The 26,906-nt window shown below is 42.2% G+C and overlaps 2 protein-coding genes across 5 annotated transcripts in view; one reads left to right on the plus strand and one right to left on the minus strand.

The window, feature by feature from the left end:
• The window catches only part of chd1 (chromodomain helicase DNA binding protein 1), a 56,801-nt gene extending 39,612 nt beyond the window's left edge, over positions 1-17,189 (minus strand). Inside the window, exons 1-14 of one of the 4 annotated variants that reach the window (XM_072372480.1) lie at positions 16,598-17,189; positions 15,119-15,228; positions 13,911-14,118; positions 13,507-13,614; positions 11,813-12,009; positions 6,558-6,832; positions 6,090-6,315; positions 5,344-5,444; positions 5,073-5,251; positions 2,913-3,037; positions 2,533-2,749; positions 2,360-2,449; positions 2,043-2,233; positions 174-362 (exon numbers count right to left, since the gene is read on the minus strand). In XM_072372480.1, coding sequence (XP_072228581.1) covers positions 174-362; positions 2,043-2,233; positions 2,360-2,449; positions 2,533-2,749; positions 2,913-3,037; positions 5,073-5,251; positions 5,344-5,444; positions 6,090-6,315; positions 6,558-6,832; positions 11,813-12,009; positions 13,507-13,614; positions 13,911-14,118; positions 15,119-15,171 — 2,159 coding nt within the window. In that variant the 5' untranslated portion in view covers positions 15,172-15,228; positions 16,598-17,189. Of the gene's footprint in view, positions 1-173; positions 363-2,042; positions 2,234-2,359; positions 2,450-2,532; positions 2,750-2,912; positions 3,038-5,072; positions 5,252-5,343; positions 5,445-6,089; positions 6,316-6,557; positions 6,833-11,812; positions 12,010-13,506; positions 13,615-13,910; positions 14,119-15,118; positions 15,229-16,378; positions 16,456-16,597 lie in introns of those variants that run through there. The other 3 variants (XM_072372478.1, XM_072372477.1, XM_072372479.1) reach the window with 3 other exon arrangements.
• A 555-nt stretch (positions 17,190-17,744) lies between these two features.
• The window catches only part of syk (spleen tyrosine kinase), a 61,041-nt gene continuing 51,879 nt past the window's right edge, over positions 17,745-26,906 (plus strand). The window contains exons 1-3 of the mRNA XM_072371428.1: positions 17,745-17,908; positions 21,569-21,687; positions 26,098-26,569. Of these exons, the coding sequence (XP_072227529.1) occupies positions 26,168-26,569 (402 nt within the window). The 5' untranslated portion in view covers positions 17,745-17,908; positions 21,569-21,687; positions 26,098-26,167. The remainder of the gene's footprint in view (positions 17,909-21,568; positions 21,688-26,097; positions 26,570-26,906) is intronic.

Consider the following 26,906-nt stretch of genomic DNA (forward strand, 5'->3'; position numbering starts at 1 on the left):
AGCTAAATAGAAACAGGTATACCACCGTTTACCACAACTGACTTCTTGCGAGGCCGGCAGAGAAAGTTGTAACCTTAACATAGTAATATTTCACTCATAGGAAATAATAAAATAATTGATATGAGATATTAAGATTTTCTTTCTTTCAACAATGGGTCATGTCCAGCTCTTACTTGTAATATTGTTTCTGGATGGCACTCATCTCCACTCTGAGGATCTGCTCTACTTTAGCTGGCAGAGATTTCTCAACATCTTTCTTGACGCGGCGCAGCAGGAACGGTTCCAGCTCTTTGTGCAGACTCGTGTAGCCAGAGTCTCTGCCTTTCCCATGCTCGTCCTCAAAGAGCTCCCAGGAGTGAAACCTAGAGAAAACACAGCAAGGGCACCATGTGTAAGCTGTGTCTGAATATCAACACAGGCTTTTTTTCATTTCCAAATTAAGAAGGTTGCCTTCAACTTCACTATTAACAACAATCGTGCAACTATAATGTACACAATACTATTTTTAAGGGAAAATAATAAAAGACAACTTTTCACAGATTGAGCTGCCACACAATACAGCGTCAGCTTAGAGCTCTCTTTTTGGTGCATGTTAGAATGTGTTAGGGCTAAACTTTCAGCAAAAGAATTCTTAATGTTCAACATTAAACACACAGTGGAGGTAGTACGCTGTTGCTCCAAACTGGGAACATGACAAGAAAGGTTTCATGCAAAATAATACGAGTAAATTAAATAACAAATAAAACAGTGTAATAAATCAGAAATGTAAGTTCAGAAACTGAGCTGTATTTTCACATAGAATTATATTTATAATAAAAAATAAAAAACAGGATGGTTTGTCCCACTGTGGCACATAGCGGATGGCATGTCAGTCATCTGTGAGGGATGTGTAGCAGCAATGCTGGTGAAGACAGAGAGCAAGTGCCAAAGAAGAGCCGGCAAAATTCCACCAGCATGGAGAAGAACATGTTTCCATGTAACTCACCCAAGAGAAAATAGCATGAAGCCAGTACATCTACAGCAGCATTGCACAACAAAACATGGGTGCCATGTTTTCATTTTAAGTGCAAACTTTCTGAATTCAGGTCTTCACAAGACACAGTGCGAACAAAGCCTCTGAGATATCAGCCAAAGCCCTGGAGGCGTCTTACATGGTGCCTGCTCAGAGCTGAAGATGAAAAACATTCACTATAGCTGGGCCTGCTCCTGACAGAGGCCATGCTGGACAGAACCACACACAGCGGAGAAATGAAAGACTGTGCCTTTCTCAAATGGGAACCAATGGGAACCGGCATTCCCAAGTCGTGGGAAAACTTGGAGATTCTTTTTCCTCACTCCAGCTGGACAAATCCACAGATGGCAGTGATGGAAATGCACAAGTTGTTGCTGTGCGAGATACGTTGATCCCGATGACATTTATGAGCTCTACTGTTCTGCAAAACTGTGAAACAGGAACAAATGGAAGAGGACGTTTTTGATGTTGTCTACACATTGTTCTGTGAAAACGATCTGAGCTGCAGCAGCATCGATGGCACGGCCGCCACGAAGGGGCTCACTGCGTCACACACAGGGAGAAAATGGCTCCGTTCCATTCCGTTTATTTATCTGTAACCATGATTTTATTTCAGGAACATCTTAACCATCATCCTAAAAGTAGGTTGGTAGCTATTTTAATGTGTTATGTGATTTATTTCTGTAGTTGAAGAAGCAAAGCTGTGCTGGTGTTTAAATTGTTTTGTGCCCATCACTGTTTTCATGACATTGGTTGGAATCCCTACATTTAAGTGTGAAAAGTACTATATTAGTTGGTTTTTTCCCCATATGTTTGGAGTTTGACACTGATGGCACTACGCTGTGCTTTCTTTCTCTTCTTTGGGGCTACTTGGCTACTTTGCATTGCTGAGGAAAGTTTAAGAACCACTGGAATAGTATTTCAGCCGGTAAAAACTAGGCTTGGCCTGTGAATTGTTCTAATGTGTGAGATCTGTTGGTTGCTAAAGGGTACCGGAGAGAGTCGGTGAGGAAAAAGTGGAGTGACCTACTTCTCAGGCATAATGAAGTGCAGCAGGGACCAGAGCTCTTTCAAGGAGTTCTGCAGCGGTGTTCCCGTGATCAGAAGCCTGTGGTTGGATTTGAAGTCGATCATGGTCTTGTAGAGGAGGGAGTCATCGTTTTTCAGTCGGTGCGCCTCATCCACACCAATGAAGGCCCAGTTAACACTTCCCAAAAATGACTGGAGACAAACACATTTTCTTACAAGTTTTCCCTCTGCTTCCATCATTCTGCAGAGTTTGTGTTGAGAAAACATGCTGGGTGACAAACAACAGGAAGACTGTGACAAAGTAAAGTAGCTGCTGACCTTGTCCTTGAGAAGAATCTCATATGTGGTGAGGAGAATGTTAAATTTCATTCTCTTGCTGTGGATATGCATCCACTCGTGTGTTCTGATCTATTAATTAAAAACACAGTTAAATGACAAGAAAGTAGGAATATGACATTGCAGCAGTTTAGTTTTTTTCATGAGTTTTTTACCATGTTCCTGCTGCTGATGTCTCCTAGGTAAACAACAATATTCATCTGTGGGGCCCACAGGTGGATTTCCCTCTGCCAGGAGGTTACTGTGGAGAGGGGCACAACCAAGAGAAAGGGCCCATACAGCTGGTGCTCATTAAACAGATAGTTGAGGAAGGAGATGGTCTGGATGGTCTTTCCTAAGCCCATCTCATCAGCAAGGATACAACTGTTTCCTCTATGAAGCAGAACAGAGCATAACAGAGCAAAGGTTCATACCGGCTCACATTCAGATGGTAACAGCTGGATATTCTGTAGACATATGTGGCCCTGGCATAGCACGGTGTGTTTCCACTGAAAACCTGATTCATAAGGTAGGTACAAGGGTTGCTGAGTCTTACTTGCTCCAGGAGTGGGCCATCCAGTTTAAACTATCTAACTGGTAGTCTCTGAGCTCCAGTCCATCTCCTCCTATGTAAGCGGGCTGCTTCTTCATGGGTACGAACCTGGGTCTCTGCTTCAACACCTAATGGGAACAGGACCAACTGTGGGTTACGTTCACATGTTTGAAAACACCTCAGCTGAAGTGGTAATACATTCTAGTTTCCATAGCATTTGGAAAGTTCTGGAAAATGTAAGGAAAACAAGGATTTGCAAAGAATTTTAACCTTTAATTCAGTTGGACCTAGTAGAAAGACAACATAAATGATGAAACTGAGAAATTTGATTGTTTTTTTCTTTTCTTCTACTGCTCGCCTGGTGAGTCTCCAAACTTTGAGGTTACCTGACAACAGGTGATTCTTTCACAGCATAAAGGTTTTGTCTTGTTGGTTGAGTGTGACTGAGGTGGTACCTGTTCTGGTGCTACCGCTCCAGTGTGAGGCATCTGTCTCCATGAGTGTGTGACCATGTGTGTGTTCAACAGGTGCCAACCTGGATGGCTTAAATGTGGAGGAGTCATTTCGTGTGATACATGACAATAAAGTAATCTTAATGAGCGAGATTCTAGGCTAGCCGAGCCGATGCTATGCAGCGACGTGGAAGCACTGCCGACCTCTGATTGGTCAGAGGGGATTCTCACCTGTGCACCTACACAGCACCGATACAGCAGCACACACACACACACACACACACCTCCTTGTTCTATGAAGTCATTTGAAAGGCCGGCAGACAATTTCCCACATAAGTCACAGCTATCTGCACGTGGATCTCTTGTAACGTTCATTACTAATGGATATATGAACATGTTTATTAACTGCGAGTGGGTTTAGTTTCAGCTGAATGATCATTCAAACCCTCTCAGCTAAAAGCCTGTTGTACTCCTCCACAGTCCTCAGTTGGAAGTCACTTTGGATCAAACTTTCTACTCAATCAGCTCATAAACACACTCGCACAGTAAAGCTGGTTGCAGCTTTACATACGCTACATGCAATGATAATCAGCTGACGAGTGAGGGTGGCCTGAGCGGTGAAAAATGTTCACTCTGAAATTTAGTTTGAAATTCTCAAACGCTCCATCCTTAGTTATCAGCATCTGTGTGTTAACAGAACACGAACACCAATAAAATAACAGTTTACAGCAAAGATTCTCTGTAGATGAGGTCTTACTCATTTCAGCAACACAGTCTGAGTCAGTGCGGTTCCATGCGGGCCATCGGATCGGATTAATGGCCAAATTACAATAAGACTGAGTTATTCAGCTCATGTAACAAGCTTAATCCCACAAGAAATCGGATCGGGTTACGACCCCGGGATAACTCGATCCGGCTGCCCACTTAAGGTGCCTGGAGACGACAGCGGATCGGATCGAGCGTTCTGCGCATGCTCCAGATTTTTTCTCGCGATCGTCACCCGGAAGTGGAAGGAGACGATATTCCTGTTGTTGTCGTCAGAAAGAAAGAAAGAAACAAACAAGGCGATGGAGAACGTTGTGCATCGTCTGTTCCATAACCAGCTCATCACAGATGGAGAGGGACGCAGCTTCATCTCGCTCTGCGTTCGCCATCTTTCTGAATGCCTGAGTTTGTTGTTGTTGGTGGTGAAGACGTCAACAGGAAGTGGCTCTATTAGCGATAGCTGAAATGGGGACAGCGCCACCTATGGTACCGGGGTATGACATGCTTTGTGCCAGTGATTCAATTCATTCACCGCCATATATCCAAGGATAATTACCCTCAGATAAGGAGCAGAACCCAACTGTAGCTGTAATCCAGTTCATCTCATCATGTGGACCCTCTGAGTGTTAAAACAGCCTGGCTCTACCAGTAACCATTTAAAATGTCCATGAGACAAACAAAACAATACTCCAAAGGATGCCCTAAACAGCTCAGTTGTTGGGATGAGAGAAAAGGTGATGTACCTGTGGTTAAAGTGCCCTTTTATGCTCTTTCATGATAAGGAATAATCAAATCCATCAGTTTCAACAGATTTATGTTGTTTTACTACATTTACTTTATCTATTGTCATTGTTTTGGAAAGTTGGGCTGGATTCCATTTAAAACCCATGACTATCCAGGCATTAGCAACACACTGGTTCAGAACACGCTTCAGACACCGAGTTACCTTGCAGTCTCTGGATGGAATGGTCTTAGACTGGTTCCTGCTCATGTAGTCATCAATGCATTTCTGGAACTTTTTAGCAATCAGAGCGCCATCCTCCCAGCTACACTCTGAATATGGTAAACCCTGCCACTTGCACAGGTAATCTGGGTAACCAGCAGCTGACTTCTGGTTTGAATGTCCTGTTCAAAGAAATTCAAACACCTACTGATTTACACATTCCAGGGGTATCAAATACATGCACAGTATACTGCTTTTTTATATGCAACAATACCTATGATTCGCTCTACAAGCTGATATTGAGAGTGCAGATCGTCCATCAATTCTTCCTGACAGTTGAAATATTCTATATCTTCTGGTGAAGCCGCCTTTAACCTGGAGATCAGAATGCCCATTAGAAAGTTGTCAGAAGGTACCAAATGATGCTTAACGTTTCACAAATGATGCGTTTCATCAAGAATGAGCAGCCAATTAACATGAGATGAAAGATCCAAAAGATGGTGCTGGTTTCCACTGAAATAAATTGGGTGTCCGTTCCTTTACTGGCAGAAGTCAGGTGCTGCTCAGAAGCCCCCCCCCCCTCCATGTTACAATGTGTGAAACAACACACTGTCCCTCTTAATCTGATGAGCAATTCCTCAAATTCATTCCTATTGAACCCGATAAGTTGCGTCTTTATATCAAGCCTGCTTAGAAGTGATCCATGTAGGTGCAGCTAATGTTTGTGTATGCTGACAGAAAGTTCTTAGAAAGACAAAGAAAATCCACATCAGCAGGTCAGACTCAGAAATGGTAGAAAGGCACCAATGGCAACATTCTCAGTTTCTTGACAGCAACACCCCATAGAGTCTGTTAGCGCTAATCTTGACAGAACTATTCTTCAGAAGTATATGGAGGAGAACAGAACTGTTTGCATTTATGACCTTAGCATGGAGACACTGTTGTCCATCACCTGGGTACAGAGGCTCCTCACAGGTTGAAATGTGATCAAGTTTAACAAAAAGAAATAAAAGGTCTCACCATTTTTTTTTCTCCTGTTCCTTCTTCTTAAAATTGTCCAGTTTCTTCATGCCCCTGACATTCTGGAGCTTCAGTGTCTCCTCTGTCTCCCAGGTGTTATGGATGTGGGCCCAGTTCTTCCACTTGATCAAATACTGGGTCTCACCAGCTTCTTTGTTGGGACTGAAGTTGCCATTAGGGTCTCCATCTGCTTCTATGGCATATACAGTGGTTGCACTTCCTGTAGCTGTTAAAAAGAAAGAAGGGGACACTATGTCACATATTTCATCCTTGGAACAGGGCTAAAACACTTTCTTTTGACTCCAGGAGGTGAAGAGAATACAGCCACAGGAGGGCTCCAGCTCTTTCCGCTAATCTGAACCTCCATCGCTCTCCCTGACTGTTCGTAATACTAATAACCCACAATATTATTTTCATTCCACACTTCAACTCCAGCAGTTCAACATGAATATTTACACTGTTTCTTACCCCTTTTCCTTCCTATCCTGCTGTCCATCACTCTCTCGATAGTTTCAAACTCCTCTTCCTCGGGCTGGGGAACATCCTCACCCAGAACCTCCACCAAATCGTCGGAATCCGTCTTCATCTCATCATCCTCTTTGTAGCTGATGTTGACTGTGGCTTGCCGCCGTGGTCCTGCAGATGCCATTTTCATGTAGTTATCATTCTCGTCCTCGGAGGAAGAACATTTCTGGGCTTTCTTCCTCTGGGTGACGCTTTTCTTTCCATTCCGAGAGGTCACTCTGAAATGAGATGGGGAACCGTTGAGCATCGGCATTCTTTCACAAGAGACCCAGGCCAACTTTAGTCTTTACAAACAGAGCTATTCCGTCAGAAGGGTGTCCACAACATTAAGAACAGTAAAAGATTGGGTTATGTCAACATAACATGCCAACCCAGAACCGCCAAGACATGCAGAGAAGTCCAAAGGGACATGACTGCAGTATCCCGTCCCTGACGACAAGCAGCCAAGTGAAGAACATTCTCCAGAAGCTCAGCATTTCAATACCTGGGCCGTGCCTCAACTCGTATGTTTGACCGACCACCTTTCGGTAAACATTCATCGACTGATATGAACATCAGAAATTTAGTTCCAAAGCTGAATGGCACAGCCACAGTTTAAGCACCAGCAGCGGAATTCATTTAAATAGTAGAACACAGTTTGGGACTAGTCTGTATGGGATTCATTTCCTGCGTCACACTTCTTGTTTCTGTGCTTGAAAGGCAAACGGAAATATGAACAGAGACGAGTCAACTGCAATCATCTGTGTGCTGGTCAACTGTTGGAGATGGGAGGGAAGCTAGTCGCAGCCTGTGCTCTGACACCTGCTGCTGCATCATCAGCAGCAACACGCACAACTTCCAAAGGATTCTGGGTCACCTGTGTCATTTCAGGACGAGACAAAAGCAGCCAGATAAATACGCAGTGTATAGCAATACTCCGATTCAGTCAAATAGAACAAATGTGACAGGGTGGTGCATCACAGAATAGATGGAAAATAAACTAAATGTACTTCAAAACAAACTCAGGAGCTTTTGAAGGTAAAAGTGAACGATTCAGCACGGGCCAGTCACTCTACTGTCAACCCAGCTCAACTGCATTTCTCTGGCTAAAACTAAAAGCAGGAAGACCCTCAAATGTACAACCCTCTGAGGACAGCTGCAACGAAGGCATCACAACAGAGGAAAACACCTATGTTCTTGTATTTCAGTCATCCTAAAACTTCTTTGAGTTTCAGTTTCAGCTATTGAACTGGACTGGTTCCACAGACGAGGCTTGTCTCAGTTAGCCCCAGACTGTGGAGTCCTAGAGTAAGCTTACAAGAGAACACCAGGCTCAAGCCTCATCAGCCTAACTGGGCGCTCACACCAAAAGCTTTCACAACCTCTGCTGCCGAAGGGGCGGGGCTTTCAAATAGCAGACATATATATAGTAATCCATCTATACATCGGTTCCTGCATAATAAGTTTCTCCTCAATGGTTTTCCTCTCGCTCTGCCCTTTTCCATCTTTTTCCCGCCTTCAGAATCCAGATCGGCTGCGTCGCGTCGCTGCTCAATTGCATAAACTTGAGCCTGTCTCAACTGTCGAAGCTCACGATGCTCATGAAGCTCACGGCGCGCCACTCATCGACGCCAGCTTACATTGAAAATGAATGGCAGCTGGCCGCCTCGGGTGCTCAAGACACTTTTGTTGTGAGCGCACGAAAAACCTGGAATTTTGACACCAAACATGGGTGAAGCTAGAAGAACATGATCAAATAACTATAGAGTATGAGAAAACTCTACTTAAACAAATTGTGGGAAATCATGCTGTCACTGAAAGTAAAGGCTATACTGCTGCTATTGAACATAAGGAGGAGTTCTCGGCTGCCATTTACAGTGAATTCAATGCAAATGAAAATGTAACCACAGGAGCGGTACAGCAGCTGCAGGTGAGACGTGTCTATTATGGTCCGAATATCACAGGTGTCATATAGTTTAGTGATGCTGTTTATATTGAATGATATCTGCCTTCATAGACTCTGTGGAAGAACATCAAATGAGATTTGAAAAAAGGAATGCAGAGGCCAGAAGAGAGAGATTTACTACTGGTGGTGGACCCCCACCAAGTAAAGACAAGACCGATTAATTGGCTGACTGGAACAATAGAGGAGCAGCATACCAGATGATGATGGTATACCAGATGATGATCATTCAGACAGTGGACATGAAGAACTGAGCACAAATGGAACATATAGCATAGAAAGTGAAAGCAGCTCTGAGCAAGTCCTCGTGGGTCATTTTCTGCCACCAGCATGGGCACATCTCAGGACAATCATGCTGCTTCAGGTAGTTGTGCAGCACAGCTGTAGCAATGATCACTGCAGCATCTTCTTGGCTCTAAGCATACGCTCGACCATCCCTCTGGTGCGAACATCAGCCCGTTGTATCTTTGCTGCTCAGTTGTTGTGGGATGTGGCCAAGTCGTGAATAGACAGGAACTCTGAGCATATCCACTGTCATCTAGTAGTAGTCCCCTATGTGGCCCTCTGTAAAACTGGGCACACAATGAAGAGCTGTGAAAAATCCTTCAATCGTGTGTTGCTCCTTTCCAAAGGGCAACAATGTCTGAAAACTCTAAATTGGGAGTGCGTACAGCCTGAACATTGATGGAAAACCACTTCCTACGGTTCCTGTACTCCTCAGCATCAGAGGTTGATGGACACTAGATTTGAGCATGACACCCATCTATACAGCCAATCACTCCTGGGAAGTTCCCATATTCATGGAATGGCACTTTATTGCTCAGCAGCATCAGAGACCTTGATGTACTGATTTCTCAGTTCACAAATGGCACTGCAGACATTGAGCACCATTCTACACGCTGCTGCTTCGCTGACACCACACAAATCTGCAGTTTCACAATCAAAGGTGCCAAAGTGATCAGAGCTTGGAGAGAACTGGGTACAGGCCCTCCTCTGTGAGACATGGAGGAAAGTATAGGCTCGAGCAAAGCAATGATCTCCACTACATCTTCTTTGTACATACAAAAGCAGTCTCGAACGTTAATTCATCAAACTGACTGTTTGGCCTCTGTAGCAAATATTGGTCTTCATTTAGTGGAGCTGAACGATTAATTGCATTTGCAATAAAATTGCGATGTGAAAAAAATTGCTTTTTGTAATTGCATGCGTTGCAATTCAAGTCATGTGACTTTCAACACTCAAAGGGCCAAACTGAGCCAACGAAGATGGCCTCAGGCCCAACCACGACAGCAGCTGACACGAAAGAAACTTCAGTATTTTTACAAAAGAGGAAAAAAATTTTAAAATTGCAATTACACAATTTTTCCATATTGTTCAGCCCCATCATTTAGATATTCCAAATACTCCATGCTCCCAAACCATCTGTGCTCCTTTTCACAAACAGTACTAAGCTGAAGTTAAACCTGCCTCTTTGCAGGATTAATATGAACTTCAATTTAGTCCTAGAGAAGCTCTAACCCACCCTCTTGAAATTGGCTTTGTTTAATCCAGAATAGACTGAATCTATGACTATTTTAAAATAAGTTAAGCCAGCATTTTAGTCTGGGACGAGGCTTCGGCTTAAGCCTAGTTTGCGAAACCAGGCCTATATGTGATTCTGTGTGTATGGACAAAGGAGTTGAATTATATACTTGAACGGATTAAAAAACATTCTTGGGTATATCATTACAGATGTGTTACAGGTGTGTCCTGCCCGAGTATCGTCTACACACGTGGACAGAACTGTTGGTACCCCACTGCTACAGGCAGATAAACCCACAACAGTCACTCAAATAACTTAATAACTTATAAGTAATGATAAATAAAAAAATTAACTCATGTAAATCAGACATTGCTTTGAATTGTGGTTCAACAGAATTATTATATATATATATAAAAAAACCTAATGAATCTGGAATGGACAAAAAAGATGGCACCCTTAACTTTATATTTTGTTGCACAACCTTTTGAGCCAATCAAACGATTTCTGTAACTGTCACTGAGACTTCAGCACCCATCCACAGGTATTTTCACCCGCTCCTCATGAGCAAACTGCTCCAGTTGTCTCAGGTATGAAGGGTGCCATCTCCAGGCGGCATGTTTCAGCTGCTTCCACAGATGTTCAATGGGACTTAGAGCTCACAGAAGGGCTCTTCAGTCTCAGCCATTCTTGGGTGTTTTTGGCTGTGTGTTTTGGTTCATTATCCTGTTGGAGGACCCATGACCTGCGACTGAGACCAAGCTTTCTGACACTAGGCAGCACATTTCTCTCCAGAATGCCTTGATTGTCTTGATATTTCATTGAACCCTGCACAGATTCAAGACACCCTGTGCCAGATGCAGCAAAGCAGAACATAAGTGAGCCTCCTCCATGTCTCACAGTGGGGACAGTGGTCTTTTCTTTGTATGCTTCATTTTTGCATCTGTGAACATAGAGCTGATGTACCTTGCCAAAAAGCTCCAGTTTGGTCTCATCTGTCCAAAGGACATTCTCCCAGAAGCCTTGTGGCTTGTCAGTCTGGCTTTTTTATGATTTACTTTCACCAGTGGTGTCCTCTTTGGACGGATGGTGCAACCTTGGAGTTCACCTCTTTGGTATTATCCGTCTCACAGTTTTGCTCCTGCAGCAACATCCAGGGAGGTTGGCTACAGTTCCTTGGACCTTGAACTTCTGAATAACTGTAGCCACAGCAACATCAAGCTGCTTGGGGTGCTCTAATAGCCTTTACCTTTAACATGCTTGGCAAGAATTCTCTTTCTAATCTCCTGAGACAACTCTCTTCTTCGCCTCCAGTGGTCCACGTTGAGTGTGGTAGACACCATGTCACCGAACAGCACAGTGACTACTTATCACCCTTTAAATAAGCAGACTGACTGATTAGAAGTTTTAATACAACTGTGATGCTAATTAGAGGACAAGCCTTATTTTAACAAGTCCCTATGGTCAAATTATTCTCAGTGTTTTCTAGGGGTGCCATCATTTTTGTCCAGGCCAGATTCATTAGTCTCTCCTCTTTTTTTTTTTAATGATTCTATTGAACCACAATTCAAAAGCAATATCTGTTTTTCATTGGCTCATTTTCATTACATTTTTATTTAGTATTACTTTAGTCAGTTATTTCAGTGACCGTTGTGGGTTTATCTCTCTTTGACAGAGGGGTACGTGCACGTGTGTGTGTCTGTGAATCACTCCTGTCAGATTAAACGCTCCACTTACTTGGTTGGAGGCTTTCTGCATTTGAAATTGTGACTGGGCTCATAGTCAGATGCTGTTTCGTTACTGTTGTCGTCTGGTGATGAATCTGATTCAGAGTCACTCCCAGATCCAGAGCCCGACCCGGAGTCAGAGGAGCCAGAATTTCTTCTTCCTTTGGATCCACTTGATGAGTCAGATTCATCACTACTCGAAGAGTCCTAAAACAGATGAACACAAAGGACAAATAGCCGTCACCAGATAGTGAGTTACATTAAATCAGCGGCGATTAGTTTACAGTCAGGCTTTTTTTTTTCCAACAAAGAGGTTCCAGTGCTGGTTTGGAGCTAGAGCCTAACTCAGAACCAGTTTCGACCGCACAAGTTCTGGGTCCAGCCCAGAAAAAGTGTTTGCTGGTCCAAAGTTAATAACTGCTTCCATCAGGGGCTGGGCTTATGGAGACCAACTGACATGTCTTTGCAACATTTAGTCTGCTTAATTGAAGGCAGAGCAAAAAAACCTGGAGTTTCAACATGAAGTGGAAGCAACAGAAGAGGACCAGCAGCTCAGAGCTCAGCTCAGAGCTCAGCTCAGCGCTCAGCTCAGAGCTCAGCTCAGAGCTCAGCTCAGAGCTCAGCTCAGAGCTCAGCTCAGAGCTCAGCTCAGAGCTCAGCTCAGAGCTCAGCTCAGAGCTCAGCTCAGAGCTCAGCTCAGAGCTCAGCTCAGAGCTCAGCTCAGAGCTCAGCTCAGAGCTCAGCTCAGAGCTCAGCTCAGAGCTCAGCTCAGAGCTCAGCTCAGAGCTCAGCTCAGAGCTCAGCTCAGAGCTCAGCTCAGAGCTCAGCTCAGAGCTCAGCTCAGAGCTCAGCTCAGAGCTCAGCTCAGAGCTCAGCTCAGAGCTCAGCTCAGCTCAGAGCTCAGCTCAGAGCTCAGCTCAGAGCTCAGCTCAGTCATGCTGGGAGAGCACTGAGCAGCATCCAAACACCAAACTCAATCTTTTTGAACCGTTCTTAGAATTTAACCTGCAGTGTTTCCGGCTAGGCGTTTTTCATGTTCGGGGGGCTTTAATATCCCCGGCTGGCATCTATAAATCTGCCCGAAAATGCCATGTGTAAATCCTCATCAGAGCACTGTTCATTAATACTGTTCAGTGTTTGAAGGCTGCAGGCAACTGTTGTTTAAAGCAATGTTTAGGAATTAGACTGATGATATAAGAACATCATTTTGCAGTTTTCACACGCACACACTGATGTCCTGAAAGCTTTTCTGCAGATTTCTTGTGGAAGTTTTCCACCCAGCCCCATGGTGAACATCAGCGGGTGAGATGATGTGTGAACAAATACTCCAGAGCATTTGCTGCCTCTGTGCATGTGCTGATGGGAAATGTCTTCTCTGCCAACCCGTGTGCTGCTTCATGCCATCATTGCTGCATTCAGATAAATACAGTACTCATATCAACACAATAAGGGGCCTCTTCTGCTGTTCTCAAGGTGCTGTAAAGAAGCCAATTACACAGCACTCCCTAACATTTGCAGCCAGGAGAGTTCATTTTCAGCAGAAAGCTTCCTGCTGTGACGCAATTATGTGAACAGTGGGGGGGAAAGAAGGTCTTTTTGTTTCTTTATAGACCCAACTTAGAACTGGCTCTGGCACCAGCACCGAACCAGTACTGGAACCACTTTGGTTGAAAAGGGGTTATAAGGGAGCAATTGGAACCAAACCTCATCGGATCCACTATTTGAGGAGCCTTGTCTCTGTTGCTGCTGTTGCTGTTTCCTGAGCATAGCAGATCTTTGCACTGCTAGGATGCTTGGGTTGGACTTCCAGAACTGGAATAAATTCATTTATTAACAAGTTATTCACATAACTGCAAACTCAAGTACCCTCCCCCACAGTAGAGATAGTGGTAGACGCACCAAGATTACAGCGACAAAACAGTTTTCTATTCTGAAGAGGAAGTGTGTTTAATTTAGTTTAATTAGGAGTTTCGTTGCGTCAAAGACCAAAAAATGCACACAAGTACACAATAACATGAATAAAAAGATTTTAAAAAGTAAGTAAAGATTACCAGCCCTGCCAAGTGGAGTGAGACAAAGTAGCCCAACAACAAACAGCCTTTCTTTACCTCTGCTCCATCAATGTTGGACTTATTTTGTGGTTCCACCTTCTCATTGGATTTCTCTGTGTCAGAATCTGACTGGCTGCCAGAGTCTGAACCACTTCCTGAGTCACTGCTCCCTGATCGGCTGCTGCTACTGGACGAGCTGGAACTGGAGCCTGAGCCACAGGCTGAGGCTGAACCCGACCCAGAACCAGATTCATCATCAGAATTACTGTTTGATGTAAAGACAACAATCAGAAAAGTTTTAGAAATTACTACATGATCATTCTCAAATCAGAAGGCTTTACAAAGCCCAATCTTCTATCAGGTCAAATATAAAAAGAAAGGAGAAAGAGAACACAGGCACAACATTCATTTTAACCACAGAAACACAGTATTAGCCGAACATTTTCACTTGAGGTACAGCATGAAAAGGACGTCCCCGTAAAATCGCTGCTGCTTCACACTGACCAAACAGAGGCCGCATCGGTGTGTGCTGTTAAATAACATGCCGGTGTCACAGCAGCAGACATGACAACAGTGTGGCTTCTACAGTCACATGCCAGCTGCCTCCTACCCCTGCATCTCACAGAGGGAACAGCAAGGTGCAGCCGTGCGGGGACCTGTCCTACGTTTAAACTGAACAGTAATCCAGGCACAGAAATGTTAAACCCACAAGTGCTCAGACAGTCAATTTGGACTATCTGGAAGTGGGCTACCTGCACTTTGACTTCATGCCTATTAACTATTGCTAACAAATCAATAGATTTTGAAAAATAGTTCATCCATACTTCTGCAGCTGTCCAGTGTAAACAGTAGTACAGTGCAGATACAGCACTGTGAAATAACAGGGACATACAATCAGATGGAAGTTTCAGTCCTTGTAAAAACACAAACCCTCAGTGAGGGTTAGATATTCACTGTTATGAGTTGTGTCACTGGGTAGAACATTTCCAATCTGCATCAACTAATCAGCACGGTGCTCCAAAGTCTTTTTTCAGCTGGTAACCATGGTGATACCTCCTTTCTCAGTTTGTTATGATATGTCTAATTTGTACAGTAGCAAAAGAAAAAGAGCCGCTTTCAATCACTCGGACTATGCACAGGCTTTCCCTATCAGAAGGTCATCAAGTCTGCCAAATGATAACTCTGGGAAATTCTACCTGGCACAGTCTCAGAGTGCATGAGACCATTTGGGCCGCGGTGTGCAGGCCTGTCAGTGACGGCTTTACCTTGATTCTCCACTGCTGTTACTGACGCTTTCGTCCTCACTGCGTCCAGCCATGTTCGAGTCCAAATCGCAGAGCTCTCAACCTGTAGGACAATGCTCCACGGAGTTGACCTGTTAGGTGAGAGAAGATGAACTTGAGTGTATGAACAGTCTGGAACAGACTCGTTTCACTTTCTCTGCTGAGTGCAGTAAGAGGGTTTCATTGCGTAGCGGCTTGTTGAAGTTCAGCTAAACATGGCATGACATGAAAATGACACAAGTTCATATCACGTAAGGTTAAATGTATTAGCAACCCAGCACATCCTCACTGACCAACTTCATCCCCACTCCAAAGTTCCACCACTGGGGCATGATACATGTCAAGGCACGTTTTAAAGACAGCATTTTTAAAGTCACTAAGGCTCAGTGGTTATCAGAGGGACCCTGCGCAGATGTGAAGCATCTCTTCCAGCTTCCAGCTCGCGTTAAAGCAGAACAGCGGGATGACGGTGGGAACTCGGATCAGCGTTGTTTGTTACCTCACCGCAGAGGCCTAACAGGCCTGCACAGCACCAACGTGTGTTCACATCCGCACAAACATCCCAGAACTCTCCAAGCAAACACCAAATCGCCAAAAACGCCTCACGTAAAACAGTCCGTTAACAACTTCGTGTCGTCTAATCGTGATATCGTCAAGTCTTAGTGTGGCTGCAGGTTAAATTACAGCGTTAGCCAACTAGCTAACACCGGCTACTGAAGCTAGTTCGTAGCTCTTGGCGGGGCTCGGTTGCAGTAATGTATGCAGATACTGCCAACGCGCCAGCCTGTGGTTTAAAACCTAATTCAAAATTAACAGTAAGACGCAACAATCTGTTCCATCGTCTACCATTGACGGCTTGGTTCCCTCAAATAACTTTACAGCTAAAGCATTGTAATTTAACAATACAGCGCGTTACGCTAGTATTATGGTTTTCCAGTTTGGGGAACCCTTACACTAGGAAGACAATAAGAGTATCCGTCTGTGAACAAATTAAACAACATATTCCAGGCCACTGTTGAACGCTACGGGCTTGCTTGTATTCTGGGACACTGTGGATGCGGTAAACATGAAGCCAGAGCTCACAGCCATTCGTCTATTAGAGTTGTCAACGAATGTAGCTCTGGCTAACGTTATGAAGCACGAGTCGAGAAAGGAAGCTAGCAAAATGACAAAACTTTGCTAAACTAACGTGGAACCAGTGGGCCGATTACTTTATCCTTACAAGTAATACTTGGCATTTACCAGCAGTAATAATTAGCCATGCAAATCTCTGGGCAAATACAGGTCCACGGTAGTGCTGAGCTCACTTAGTATTCATTCTTAAACCCAAATTAGCTCAGACAACTTCACACTCTTCCATCTTGTTTTCATTCGCCGCTCACTTCTCGCGGTTTTTACCACATCAACATGCAGCTCACTTTCTCGTTCATTTATCATTAGAAACTCCACACCATTTATTACCTGCTCTTTTTTGTGTTACCTGTGAAAACCCAATGAAAGTACTTGTCAAAATCCACCTTTCCACTCCAGAGGTCCTTTCTTCTTCTATTTAAGTGGTGAGCTGGCAGCTGCAGATAGCTAACACTGCTATCCTCCTGCTAGCTAGCGATATCTCCCGGTCAGGGAGAGCAGCCCGAGTGACTAAATCCGGTTTAACTTGTGGAGTGTAAATTTTCCTCTCTGTTCAGAAAATCCAATTTGCTGTATTCAGTAAAAGCAAAGGCAATGTCCGTCGGTCAGCAGCATTAGCATAAAGCTGGCTTTTCAAGCCAGAGACTTCCACCAACCGGCCTCAGCCATGACGCCGTAATGTTCACTCCACTAGGAAACCCTGAACAGTGACGTAACGACCTTACTCCGCACACACCGTAACAACAGTAAACATCTGCCGGCACATTTCCCAGACACGCGTTCTTCTTCACCGTGGAAGCACATGGACAAGTTAGCTTTACCGTCATCAAGAGAACCACCAAGCTCGAGGCCTCAGTTTTAGGATGAGGGAATTCATTCATAAATGCTGTCAGCATTCCTGCTCGCGCCACTCTGTCATCTTCACTACACTCGTGCTCACAGAGGCTTTGGGAGCATGAAACCTGATAGACTCATATTCTGTAATTTTTGAGTCGGCATATGTGAATATTTCCCACATCCCCCAAATGCATCATTCTTCATGTCCTCCTGGAAAACCAAACAACCAGGAAATGTTGGCTTCGTGTTGACTGCAGTAATAACGCCCTGACACCACCGTTTTTTTATGTTAATGTGTTTTCCTGTTGAAGTATCGTGTTTGTTAAAAAAAGGGATTCAACAGAAAAGGGTGACTATTTTTTGATCGCGTGGATAAAAAAGTATATTTCGTTTCAACGTGAAACTGATTAAAATGATGGCCAATAATAAACATGCTGCTGCTGCCCTGCCACCTGCTGGCGACGCGGTGTAACGCTAAATTAATCCGAGTAACATTTTCTCATATATTTAACAGGTAACCTAACTGTTTTGATCACATTTAGTTTTTATTAACAGACTATAATAAAACTATAGCCAGTGATGAAAATATCCCAAAGTGTGACTGAGAGCATCTCCGCGCGGTGGAGTGAGGGAACGTGCTTATGGATGTGGACCAAAGGGAAGCGATCCTGTAAGGTAGCAGCTCTGGGTGGAAGCTGCCTTCATGTTCTGCGTTTTCTAACATGCCAAAGAGTGATGTTTCAGTCCTGCACAGCTCCATCACACACACATGACTTTACACATCAAATGACTGCGCTCCACAGGGTGAGTAGACTCCATTGATTCATTTAAGCGGCACTTTTGTTGAGATGCCTTCAGCCGCCCGCTGAGAAAGTGTTTCTGACGCGAGTTAAACTGATGTCCCAGCTGAGGCTTTTGACGTCGCGGACAATGCGGAGGCAAAATGAGGCTAGTGAAGAGCCGTGTTCCGTCATGACCACAGGCTGGGAAAGACACGTTTACCGATGATGAGCTCACAGCCACCGTATCAGAACCACTCATAGCACCCCCTGTTAGTGTAAATGTTTGAGTGTTCGGGTTGTAGTGATGCAGGCAGGAAAACGGGCCAAAGGGATGGCAGCACTGAGTCAGAGAGGCTGCAGCCCACAGCAGGAACAACTGAGACGGTTCCTGCAGAGGAACGTGTAAGGACACCGCGCGCGCACGGCTCCATACTGAGCCCCGTGTGAGGGGCTCTGCGGGGCCTGGATGATGGTTAGGGTGACGTGATGTTGTGCTGGGACCTGACATCCGTGTCATTCACACACACTCCACATGGTTGATGGCAACTCACAGCCCTTCATGGTCACAATATCCAGTGGACGTTATATGTCAGCAGGCCTTTAGAAAAGTGACAATGCATTCAGAGTTCTTATAATCTCAAAAATTCCCAGAATTCCTTGTTATTGTGGTTTGTGTCCCTTTGAGAGAGCATTAAATGCAAACCACTACAAAAGTTATCACCTTAAAAGCTTCATCATATGACAAAACATTATGAAATGTGAATTACTTGTCCTTTGTCCCTTTAATGGAATCAAACCGCAGTGTTTTAATGATTCCTAACAGGTTCACGTGTCTGTCTCTGTCACCTTTACAACTTCCATGTAAGTTCTTATCATGCTAGGGTTGATCAACTTTACGGGTAGCTGGTGTATATACGGGTCACACAAGGTTAACCGCTGACATCCAGGGCACTCTGTCACTTACTGCTTAGGGGATAATAAAATGTGCTGCAATACAACAGTGGGTTTTTGGACATGAAATTGGTGTTAAAATGGATTTAATTCTGATCTATCTATCTATCTATCTATCTATCTATCTATCTATCTATCTATCTATCTATCTATCTATCTATCTATCTATCTATCTATCTATCTATCTATCTATCTATCTATCTATCTATCTATCTATCTATCTATCTATCTATCTATCTATCTATCTATCTATCTATCTATCTATCTATCTATCTATCTATCTATCTATCTATCTATCTATCTATCTATCTATCTATCTATCTATCTATCTATCTATCTATCTATCTATCTATCTATCTATCTATCTATCTATCTATCTATCTATCTATCTATCTATCTATCTATCTATCTATCTATCTATCTATCTATCTATCTATCTATCTATCTATCTATCTATCTATCTATCTATCTATCTATCTATCTATCTATCTATCTATCTATCTATCTATCTATCTATCTATCTATCTATCTATCTATCTATCTATCTATCTATCTATCTATCTATCTATCTATCTATCTATCTATCTATCTATCTATCTATCTATCTATCTATCTATCTATCTATCTATCTATCTATCTATCTATCTATCTATCTATCTATCTATCTATCTATCTATCTATCTATCTATCTATCTATCTATCTATCTATCTATCTATCTATCTATCTATCTATCTATCTATCTATCTATCTATCTATCTATCTATCTATCTATCTATCTATCTATCTATCTATCTATCTATCTATCTATCTATCTATCTATCTATCTATCTATCTATCTATCTATCTATCTATCTATCTATCTATCTATCTATCTATCTATCTATCTATCTATCTATCTATCTATCTATCTATGTCCCTCATTTACTTGGAGAAAGTTGTACTATTTGTTATGACGGTGTTGATCCACAAGGTGGAGCTGTATTTACTAAGATTGAAAGAACTCTTCCGTTAGTGATCTTGACAGCATTTGTGCTGTTGAAAGGAAGTTTTGGATGATATATTCCATCCCCTCCAAAGCAGTTTCACCTTTGTAAAATGAGAGCTTTGTGTGCGCTGGTACCTCGGCTCTTTCAGGCCACATATTCCTATCAGCTGCAGTTGATACTTTTACATGATTGAATTTGAAGCCATAAGTGTTTATCTTATTAAATGTGTTAAAAGCTTTTTTTTTTAAAACTGGGGTAAGAATTACAGAGCATGTGGCACCAGTTGACCTTCAATCGCAAGGCAAGAGAGTAGTTTGACATAGCTGCAGTAAGGTGACAGTACAAAGGGTGTAGAAAACACATCAAATGGGGAGATTTTTCCATTTCTTCGTTCATCAGCTCCAAATAAGCCGGAGCCACTTCCCCCTGAAAGGGAACTCAGATCTGCATGTAGCTTCTTTAGCTTGAAATGTCACAGTGTTGCACAATGTGTCTCACACTGTGCTGCTCCTCCTTTCACACTTTCACACAGCCTCTGAAGAACCTACAACCGGATCACAGTTCTTCACTTCACAGTCATTGGTCTGTCTTGACACAGATGCACCATCTTTCTAAATGTACCTCTAGTGATTTGCAGTATTTAATTTTGTCATCGTAAAGCATTCAAACCTTTGGCCATGGCTGCCAGTTAAACTCTCTGTAGGGGATTGTTTCCATATGTTTTGAGTGTGAAACTCTCTAAAGCCAGTTTACACTACCTGAGATGTAATATGACTGAGTGTCCCTAAATTACACACACACACACACACACACACACAGTCTACTTATCATGTACATGTCAAACGTGTGAACACAAGAACAATGGAAGAACTCAGTGGAAACGGACTCAAAAACTGTCCATTAAATGAAGTGTTGGCCCATCATTTAGAAGGAGCCAGTCGGTAATGGCCGATAAAAACCCAACTTCCTGCAGCATCATCGTGCAGACGCTCGTCTGCACTTCCATTCTCACTGAACACTTTAGTTTTTATGTGTCTGATGGCTTTAGTGGTACTTTACCATATTGTTTTATTAAAAACAAGCTAATTTTATATCACACAAGACATATTAATACACCACCAATCAGTAATATGATATGATATAGTCTATATATATCCATTACATTATCATTTGTTCAATTTATTTTTAAATTTTAAATCTTCTTTTTTTTACAGTTTTAAATCTTATTCCTAAATTATTGCAGTAAAGACTAAAGGTTATAATTATATCAATTATGATGACTATAGATGCAGAATTATTCCAGACAATATAAACATTTTTTTAACACCAAAACTAATTTAGGAAATGATTAGATATATGTTGGAATAAATATGCACTACCTTGAACCTTTATGGAACCTTGCTATCATATAAATTGAAAAGACATTTTAGAGTAACATTTCATTAACATCACCACTTTCTGTGACAGATACCACTGAAATGAGGAAATGTTCTGGACCTCACAGTTTTCTCAGTTTTCTGCTGTTCTCACTTCATTTCCTGGTGTTCAGCTGACGTGTCGGTCAGTGTGCACATTTAAAAAAAGGAAGTAAAAAACTTAAATTGTTAAGGAAGTCGTCGAAATGAGGAAGCTTTAGAGCTCAAGCACTTCAGTGAGTGTCCGACTGAGGGTTGATCTGCTCCAGCTGGACAGCTCGATCACCTGGGAGTGAGTGACTGCTTTTCTCTGCTTGCTCGTTTGTCAGGAGATGGCCTAATCTATGATTAAGATGACCTGTTGGTGTGTTGCTCAGACTGCTGGCTGCTGAGAGACGAAAGGAGCGACAGAAGTGAAGTGTGGAACCACTTCACCCCCCTGCTCACAGTAAGTACACTGGGGCTTTCTTTTAAACTGTTCCAAGCGTTCCGTCCTATTGTGAGATTATTTTACCTGCTCACACTGCTGTTGTTCACAGAATTACTGATGATGTCGAAGTTCCCATGTGTTCCTATTTTCAGATATAGAAGTTCATTTCAAACATGTAGAAAAATAAAAGGCAACTAATAGTTGCTCAAAGAAAGTGATATAGTAATAATTCATATTAAAACAATTATAAATAAGAAAATCATATTTTATGTTAGAGAAGGAGGAAGAATAAACATATTTAATCTGTATTTAAAATTGGACAATATTCATGTTGGTAACGAAAAGACTTTGAATAGTTTTAATAGAAATGAACCGAAGCGCTGTCTTTTACAAACACTGGGTAGGTTTTCCTGTGAGCTGCAGAGGGATGATGTGACACATAAAGTCAAACAGCAGTGTGTGTTTGGTGTGAGCTGCAGACAGCAGAATACTCACTTTAGATATGTTCAGTACAACTTTGCCCAAACTGCCTGCATCATGCCGTGTCTGACATTACAACAACTGTTCTTACACTGAAGTAGGATATTATTTGTAGGACTCCACATTGTTTTATTTCTTTTTTTTCTTCTTTTATTGAAGTGAACAATTTATTTCATCTTGTTTTTTGCATTTTTTTAAATCAATTTATTTGTTTTGTGAGCTGCTGGAAGCTTTAAGCTCACATGACAAACGAAGTCGGCTAAATAAAAAGTCTCAGTATTAATCAGCAGCCATATTGCTATGAAACCACAGCATGTATCGTTTCTAGTTTGTCATTTCTAAGGTGTGCAGAAATGATGTTAGCTTTGGATTAAAAGCCCCTTAAATTTTCTTTCAATGATAAAACTGTAGATGTATTTTTTGCTCCAACATAGAAACATAAAAACTGTTGGGTTCATGAATGTGATATTTATTGTCAGCTATTTTCATCACATAACAGTAAGGATTCGTGATCTGTAAACTGTTTAGTGCATCTCACCTTTTTCCATGATTAAACACCTGAATGTGATATATGACTAAGGTGAATACAGTTTAAAAATAACATTTTAAGGTGTCCAAGTACATTTAATCAATACTGTCACATAACAACGGAAATGTGTGGTGCCGCTCAGCACAAGTCCTACACAAACTGTACGTGTACAACATCCCAGAGCAAGACAGATTCTCACAGGTTTACAACAGAAACTATTGTAGATTTATTCCAGTCAGGAAGTCAAAGCCCCTGAACAAAGGTGATCATGAGAGACCGCAGTCTTCTTTGAGCCTTATCATAAGGAAATTCAACAGTTTGTTATCAAAAGCTTTCCAAATCTATTCGTATGTGTATTGATGCTGTTGGGATGATAGTTGACTTTGTTCTCCAAATAGTGCACAGCGTGCACGTTGAGCTTCACTGCTGCTTCTTTTGAGCACGAGTGAATGAAGCAGTCTGTGAAGTGGGTTGTGTTCGTCTCTCAGTCATGGTGAGGAAATGTACGTATGTTCGCTGAAGCCTTGTTTTGAAGTGTCTTTGCATCATTATTAGAGTTTTAATAGAAAGCTAAATATTCCCAACCTGCAAATAAAATGTTTCTGGGAGCATAATGAAAACCAAACTGATGAAGCGCGAAACAAATGTACATTGTTTCATTAGCTGGACCAGTTTGGTGGATGTGAGCAGCAGCTTGTACAGTCACCATGTTGCTCTGTGGCAGTTTCTGACTTAGATAGGAACTCAGCAGCGTGGTACATGTACTGTTGGTGCAGTTATATACCTAACAATGATGATGAAGAAGTACTTTTAACTGGTATTGTATATGTGCTGGAATTACCAGATGTTTCTTTTGCTCTTAAGCCATCAGGGAATCTTGTACTGAAGTATTGAAGGGATTGGATTATTCAAGGTATAAGAGAGATTTAGTAAACGTACAATGATTTTACAAACCCACAAAAAGTATTTCATATCATCAACCACAGTCTGCAACATATATCGCTCAGAGTAAGAAGTCAGTGTTCAAACTCATTCAGCTAGAAGTGACTCTTTCATATATGTGTTGTTTTAGATTCATTTTTCTTATTTCATCTTGATAAAGGAAATGTTCTTCTATGTTAAAATGTTTCAAAACAGTAAGAAGATTATGAGAAACTCAATAAGATCCAGAACTAAAGATTGAAACACTGCAATGATTTGTGTCCTCGGACCTCAATGTTTAAATGAGAAAAACGTACAAAGACAACATGAACACTGGACTTAAAATGCCAATTCTAAGTCATCAGTGGAACATATCACAGGGCTAACATATCACAGAGCTAACATATCACAGGGATAACATATCACAGGGCTAACATATCACAGGGCTAACATATCGCAGGGCTAACATATCGCAGGGATAACATATCGCAGGGCTAACATATCACAGGGCTAACATATCACAGGGCTAACATATCACAGGGCTAACATATCACAGAGCTAACATATCACAGGGCTAACATATCACAGGGCTAACATATCACAGGGCTAACATATCACAGGGCTAACATATCACAGAGCTAACATATCACAGGGATAACATATCACAGGGCTAACATATCACAGGGCTAACATATCACAGGGCTAACATATCACAGGGATAACATATCACAGGGCTAACATATCACAGAGCTAACATATCACAGGGCTAACATATCACAGGGCTAACATATCACAGGGCTAACATATCACAGGGCTAACATATCACAGGGATAACATATCACAGGGATAACATATCACAGGGCTAACATATCACAGGGATAACATATCACAGGGATAACATATCACAGAGCTAACATATCACAGGGCTAACATATCACAGGGCTAACATATCACAGGGCTAACATATCACAGGGCTAACATATCACAAGGCTAACATATCACAGGGATAACATGTCACAGGGATAACATGTCACAGGGATAACATGTCACAGGGATAACATGTCACAGGGATAACATGTCACAGGGCTAACATATCACAGAGCTAACATATCACAGGGCTAACATATCACAGGGCTAACATATCACAGGGATAACATGTCACAGGGATAACATGTCACAGGGCTAACATGTCACAGGGCTAACATGTCACAGGGCTAACATATCACAGGGATAACATATCACAGGGATAACATATCACAGAGCTAACATATCACAGGGATAACATATCACAGGGATAACATATCACAGGGCTAACATATCACAGGGATAACATATCACAGAGCTAACATATCACAGGGCTAACATATCACAGGGCTAACATATCACAAGGCTAACATATCACAGGGATAACATGTCACAGGGATAACATGTCACAGGGCTAACATATCACAGGGCTAACATATCACAGGGATAACATATCACAGGGATAACATATCACAGGGCTAACATATCACAGGGCTAACATATCACAGGGCTAACATATCACAGAGCTAACATATCACAGGGCTAACATATCACAGGGCTAACATATCACAGGGCTAACATATCACAGGGCTAACATATCACAGGGATAACATATCACAGGGATAACATATCACAGGGCTAACATTGAAAACAGGTTGGTGTGATACTCACAGATGAGTTCAGGCTAACCGTTTGTGATTCTATTCATGTGTGGGAAACTCTTCACGGTGTCACTCTCTGATGGGTTAAGGAGACATGTTTAGAAGGTTTTTTGTAACAGTGGATTCTGGCGCTACAACTGAAGATACAAGCAAAGAAGAATGGGAAAGTTTTGAAAATCAAGGATGCCATGTGCTCCAGGCTAACAAGGAATAAGAATATCCTGCCTGTCATCAGTTCACACTTAAAAAGCTTGTGCACTTAACAGCATGCATGCATGCAGATTTGTAAAGGCACCTACTGTTTTTTACAGACATCCCTACAGCAACATATGCCTGCTGTCTGGAGCTGTAACCCATCTGAAACATTCAGCACATGAAGTGAAGTGAAAGTGAGAAGTGAAATCCTACTTCAAGCTAGAATGAGAAGATATTTGAATTCTATTTTAATAAGAGGTGATTGAACACAGTGATAAGGCTGCTGTCCCATCTTTTTTAAAAATGCATTGCTGGCTTTCAATTCAACTCTTTTTATACCAAAAGTAATGTGTTAAATAAAAAAAATGGAGCTGCACTTGCTAAACCAAGCCAATAAAATCATTTCGCACTGCCACAATTACAATTGTGTTGATTCCCTCCCAGAGGAGAAGGCTGTACGCTATGACAGCACAGATCCTGATCATAGTTTCTGATAATCTTAATAGATTTAATCTTAATTGGACTATTAGGATATGTACCTTTTTTGTTGTTGTTATTTTGATGTGTTTTCTGTAAAATTGCAATTAATCCTGATATGTTATGTTATGTTGTCTTTAGCTTCATTTTATCCCGGTGGCTGAACTTTGTGAAGGGACTGCTGTGAGGGAGCCACCATCCAGAAGCAAACATGGCAGACACTGTGAAAACACTGCCGTTCTTCTATGGCAACATCACCAGGGAGGAGGCAGAGGACTACCTGCGGCAGGCAGGCATGAGCAACGGTTTGTTCCTACTACGACAAAGCCGTAATTATCTTGGAGGCTTTGCTCTTTCGGTTTCAAATTCAGGTCGCTGCTATCACTACACCATTGAAAAACAACTCAATGAAACATATGCTATTGCCGGTGGTAAGAGCCACAAGATCCCCACGGATGTGATTGACTACCACTCCCAGGAGATGGATGGTCTTGTATGTCTACTGAAGAAGCCTTGCAACAGGCCCAAGAACATGCAGCCAAAGGTGGGGCCATTTGAGGACTTCAAGGAAAAACTGATCCGGGAGTATGTAATGCAGACCTGGAACCTGCAGGTTAGTTTGAACTCTGTCCTATAAAAAGCAGGCAGATTTGTTCTCAACATCTACAGTAAAATGTGAAGCCAGCACAGCAACAACCACACATGAATACAGCGAGGCAAAAAAAGGAGTTTATTTTAAGCTAGGATGACAATGAATTTATTCAAGAAATGTTTTAAGCTTGTGAAATGCCAAAACTAGTAAAGTAGCAAACACAGGAAATCTTTCAAGTAGGCAGCAAAACAAGACGGCAAAATTTATTATTCTAAAACAATTGCACCTTAAATGTCACCGACAATCTTTTCATTACAGAAGAACACTTTATAACCACAGGAGCTTAAAGCTAAAACGG

The sequence above is a fragment of the Leuresthes tenuis genome, unplaced genomic scaffold (genome assembly GCF_036924035.1).
Source record: "Leuresthes tenuis unplaced genomic scaffold, fLeuTen1.0.hap1 SCAF_19, whole genome shotgun sequence".
Classification (NCBI taxonomy): Eukaryota; Metazoa; Chordata; class Actinopteri; order Atheriniformes; family Atherinopsidae; genus Leuresthes; species Leuresthes tenuis.